A 5696-nucleotide genomic window follows, 5' to 3' on the forward strand; every position below is an offset into this window, starting at 1 on the left:
AGAAACAGAAGAGGAGAAAAAAGGAGAAGGTGGGAGGAGAGGGTACCATGAGAGGAGATTGACATGCCCAGAAGGAAAAGCAAGTATTTGGGGTTCATCAGTGGAGAGGTAGTATAGTATGCACCTAGAAAAATATATTAGGGGTTACCCCCAGTAATTTTCAAAACCAAATAAAATAACTGTATTCTGAGTCTCATTTATTTGTAAGCTAATCAGGGATAAGCTTAAATTGGTTGTATTACATAGCTGGGTATTCTTGTTGGAATCCTAACAGGAAAGGTGAGCAATGTATCTGACTGTTTTGCCTGTTCTTAGTACCTTTTATTCTTACTGGGTTGCCTCTTCCAGCTTGATAACAGGGTTGGTGCCTAGCCTTATTGTAATTTGTGGTGCCATGTTTAAGTGATATCCCTGGGAGGCCTGTTGGTGGTGTTTGTTTGTTTGTTTGTTTGTTTAAGAAAGCAGAAGAGGAGGGTAACGGGGAAGTTAGGGATGGGGGCTGGAATGAGTGACAGGAGGAGTAACTGTTGTTGGAATATAATTTAAGAGAGAAGAATTATTTTTAAAGAAAGAAAAAAGAAAGAGTGTGAGAGAGAGAGAAAAAACAAACAAACAACATAAGTATGGCTTGTCCTTGGCTCCTTCTCCCTCTCTGGTTTCCTGCTATGATGAAGTGACCATCACTCTCCTGCCGTCTACTTCCTACATGGTAGTCAACTTTACCTTTATCCCACATCAATAAAGCCAAACTAACATGAACTGAAACTGTAAGATAAAATAATTGATCCTCTCTTTGTCACAGTGCCTTTTAACAGTGAAGAAACAACATGCTTAAGACAACACATGCAAGCCAGCGATTTTTCCTCAGATACACCTGACACATCTGTGCTCAAACTATAGACTTGGGTACAGGAAGGAAGCTAGGGAGAGCCTATTAACATGCAAATTTATGTAAGATATTTGGAGTTCTCAAACAAATATTTGTAACCCTGTTCTATCTCTGGATGTCAAAATGGTGTTCAAGGCTAGGTGAGATGACCATTGACCACAGTGCTTAGGAAGAGGAAGGTGGACATTTGTGAGATTAACATCTACTTCCCAGTTTAACAGAACATGATACCTTCTCTCAAAAACAAATAGCAAGAATAAAATGAGTTTTCAACTAATTTTTAATTAATATGTGTTTGAGATTAGTTAATGTACAGTTTTTCATTGAAGTACAAAGTACTCCCCTCGAAAAATATCAAACACTGCTATTTATTATAAGACAGAAAAAGAAATTCAATTCTCATGATGCAAAATCATATTTACAACTAATGTAGTGTAGTGTAGAATAAGTGATTACAAGCTACACGTTGGGAAAGTAGATAAGAAGACAGCAGAAGCAGATATGGTATAGGAATAGGAAGCATAGATCAGATATGTTGTTTAAAAAGTCAAACTTCATGTTTTCTCTGACTTTTGTTCCTAGATTCATAAAACCCTGTGTGTGGGTGGGGGCACAAATATATGTCACATGGAAATAGGTGGAAGGCTGGGGAAAGGAAATGTGTTAGTTGGAGGGAAAGTGGTGACAAAAGAAGAAAGAAGAGGAATGAAGATTGTCAAAATACATAATATAATTTTATATATTTTTTAGAAATTCAACATTATATGTATAAATACAGAACCTGAACCAGAAGAAGTGCAGGTATATTGCCAGGAGTCAAAAAGTAGGAAAGACTTCTCAGAACTGAGCTAAGCAAAAGCCATCTTGCCTTCTGCATCCTCCAGTGGGAATATACCCTAACAGGCTCTTGATTTAACCCATGGAGAATCACATTGGAGATTTTCATTCCAGAATATAGGATAATAAATTTGTCATGTTCAATACACAGAATCTAAGCACGAGAAATAAAAAAAGACACAAATGTCTTTACTTTGTTTTTCCATAAGGACCTTCCAAGTCAAAGCATCTGTTCATTAACTGTCTACCACACTTTGCAACAGTTAGGGATAGCAGCTGCAGGCAGAAGGGGAAGTGCGAACGTCTGGGGATGTGTGGTACAGGCAGCTGGTTAGAATCTCAGAGGATGTTTGTGTAGGAGGCTGAAGCACTGTGGGAGGATAGTAGTAGTGCTGCTGACAGAAATAAATGGCTGGGTCTTCAGCCTGTACATTGCTGATGGTGAGAGTGAAATCTGTCCCAGATCCACTGCCTGTGAAGCGATCAGGGACTCCAGTGTGCCGGTTGGATGCCCCGTAGATCAGAAGTTTAGGTGACTGCCCTGGTTTCTGTTGGTACCAGGCTACATTACTATATACATTCTGACTGGCCTTGCAGGTCATGGAGATTCTGTCTCCTATTGATGAAGACATGGATTTTGGAGACTGGGTCATCACGACTCCATTAGCACCTGCAATCAGAAATAGATAATGAGTATACATGTGTACACACAAAGACTTCATGATACAAATGTTATAATATAAAATGCTCGTTCTATTTGCATTGTCTGCTTACTATTGACTTCCTACAGACAATAGCTATTTCTATACAAATGGATTATTTTTAAGATATTATAATACTTTTAAATGTCTCACCAGACAACCAGAGCAATAAGAATATGAAGACCTGAATCTGTGACTCCATCTTGATGTCCATGCTGGTCTAAAGAATTTCTGATCTTACTGCAAAGGCCTGATTTATAAATCATGGGCAGCTGGGCAGTCCTCTAGGGACCTATGCAAAGTAGTCATCAAATAAGGAAGTAAATTGCCTAAAGAGGTGTGTGAGAGTACTCAGGAAAAATCAACAGCCAAAAGTACTATCAAAGACAGGAAGTATTCACTGGGAAGGAAATCAACATAGAAGCTCAAGGACCAACTTAAAGCTCTTGAACCACAAGTGTCTAGATACTCTCATGAAAGACTTCCATTAAAAATCAACAGGTGAGGTTTTTTTTTGAAGATTTTATTATATATATATATATATATATATATATATATATATATATAGAGAGAGAGAGAGAGAGAGAGAGAGAGAGAGAGAGAGTACACAGTAGCTCTCTTGAGACACACCTGAAGAAGACATCAGATCCCATTACAGATGGTTGTGTGCCACCATGTGATCACTGGGAATTGAACTCAGGACATCTACAAGGACAGTCAGTTCTCTTAACCACTAGGCCATCTCTTCAGACCCAATTGATCAGTTTTGCAGAAATAATAGTACAACTATGTTTGATTTAATCCTGAGCAAACGGGATTTAACCCTACCAAACAACAACAAAATAAACAGGAGAAGTGGAAAAGAAGAAATGAAAGGAAGAAGAAAAAGGGGAAGAGGAGGAAAGAGGAAAGAAAGAAAGAAGAGGATGGAGAAGAGAATAGGGAATATTGAATCAGGAAGGTAACAGACATGTGCAGAGGAGAGAAGGAATGGAGAAAATGAAAAAGGAGAAATATTTTTAAAAGAACGTTTTGGTTGTAGAGAATCAACTCAGAAGTTAAGAGCACTTGCTTCTCTTATAAAACACTCAGTCTTGACTCATTCCAAGCATTCACATGATGATTCTCAGACATTTATATTTCCAGTTAAACACGTATATGGTACACATGTATACAAACATACGTACATGCATACACATAATATGTATACATACATACAAACATACATATATACACCCATACACATACACACATGCATACAAGCATACATACTTATGTACATGCATACACATATATACATGCATGAATGCATGAATTCATGCAGTTTGAGACGTGAGACCTGAGTTTCCGCGCCAGCTACCAAATCTTCTGCTGCCTTCTTTCTGCTCTCATACAATCTATCCCTCTGAAATTCCAAATGAACCCTTTCTTAATAAGTTGCTTTGCTCATGGTGTTTGTCACACCAATAGAAAAGTAACTAATAAAAAGGAATAATCAGGGGATATATACCTATAGGAAAATATACACGAAACATAAACAATTGTATGTGTTCTACAATGTTGTAAGGTCCTACTGTATCCATGGACTCCAAAAATGGGTTGGTCAATTAGATTTTAAGGAATACATTGGCAGTAGATAGCATATTGTTTACATGGGGCCATGGATTTTCCCTTTATAGATACTAAATTTACTCATAAATATGAAATAAAACCTTGGAAGTTAAAAACTATCAACACAAAATCATACTTAGTATGGTGTGTGCTTTCTGGCTCCCCACATTTAAGAGCAGATAAGGAGAGTTCAGAGTGATATGTGACCCATAATGAAGAAGCAGGTGGTGGACAAATGACTAAGAAACAAAACTATTATATGAAATGCCTCATTCATAAATCTTGGATTTTTAGGCATAATTATATAAATATAAACACAATGGAAGTTGGTGTGGATAAGGGAAACTATGAGAGGGAAGAAAACTTGTGGAAAACAAAACATGGAACAGAAAGAGGAGTGTAAGGGATGTGTCTTAGTTAGAATTGCTATGGCTATGATGAAATATTATAATCAAAGAAGGAAGAATTTATTCTTCTTACATTTCCAGATAACAATACATCATTGAGGAAAGTCAAAGCAAGAACTGAAACACAGCAGGAACTCAGAGGCAGGAGATGACCAGAAACCATGGAGGAGTGCTGTTTACTGTCTTCCTTCTGATGACTTGCTTTATTGTAGAACTCAGGTCCAGTACCAAAGCCTTTCCCCAAAAACAATGGGCTGGATCCTCCCCCATAAAGAGAGAATTAAGAAAATTCCCTACAGGTCTGTCACAGCCCAGTCGATACACATTTTCAGTTGAGGTTTTCCCACTCAGATGATTCTAGCTTGTGTCAAGTTGACATAAAAACTCATCAGGATGGGGTATAAATGTGGTTTATATATAATGATCTTAAAAGAAATTAGTTTTATGAAACACAACACTATGTATTATGAGTATATGTCGATTCAATTGACTCTTTCAGCAAGGACAGGAGATAAGGAGCAGAGCTGGTATGTAAGTGCCCTCTGAGGCTCAGCTACTGCCTATGTGTTCTGTCCATATCCCAAATCCATAGAGACTGTAGGATTAGACAGGTGAATATGGTTCAGTGTCATTCTTATTCAGTGTCAACTTGAAGTATATATTGCTGCCTAAGGCATGTACTTTTACATGACAAAATTTACCATGATTACTGTAAGTATGTTTATTATTTTAGAAAATTACTGAGACACTACTGAATTTTATAATTCGGTAATATTTATTCAAAGGTAATATCAAACATTCAATAAACAAAAAAAGGCTGTTATTGGAATTAAACATTGTCTATATGAGGAATATGGATGATTAACATGAAATGAACATTCTTAAGTGGTTCTGAAACAACTAGTTGTTCAGTGGACACAGTTATAAAAAGTGAAAATATTTCATGTCAGGTAACCTTTAAAATCATACTAAAAAATATCAAAAAAATACTACAAAATAATAGCTTAATCTAGGCTCAAAGAACTACATCTCAAAAATATTTCAAGTACACCTTAGCCCCTGAATTGTCTCCAGGACTCACAAGTCTAGTTGAATATGTCAAGAGTCACTAATTTTTGGACAGAGACGAGAGTGTTTGGTTCCCAGGCTGTATACAGAGGAAAAAGCTGCTGCTTCAGTCACTGGCTGACAGGCTGAACTTTAAATCGTGTTTGTTTGGACACTGTTTCCAAAAGGTGCAAGACATACATA

The 5696-nt window shown here is 37.1% G+C and overlaps 1 gene segment (V, D, J or C); it reads right to left on the reverse strand.

The window, feature by feature from the left end:
• Positions 1-1989: 1989 nt before the first annotated feature.
• On the reverse strand, positions 1990-2641 carry LOC114634280. The segment is given in 2 exon segments: positions 1990-2396; positions 2581-2641. Coding segments are annotated over 2 exon segments (468 nt in total).
• Between the last annotated feature and the right edge of the window lie 3055 nt (positions 2642-5696).

This window comes from Grammomys surdaster, unplaced genomic scaffold (genome assembly GCF_004785775.1).
Source record: "Grammomys surdaster isolate TR1022 unplaced genomic scaffold, NIH_TR_1.0 931, whole genome shotgun sequence".
Lineage (NCBI taxonomy): Eukaryota > Metazoa > Chordata > Mammalia > Rodentia > Muridae > Grammomys > Grammomys surdaster.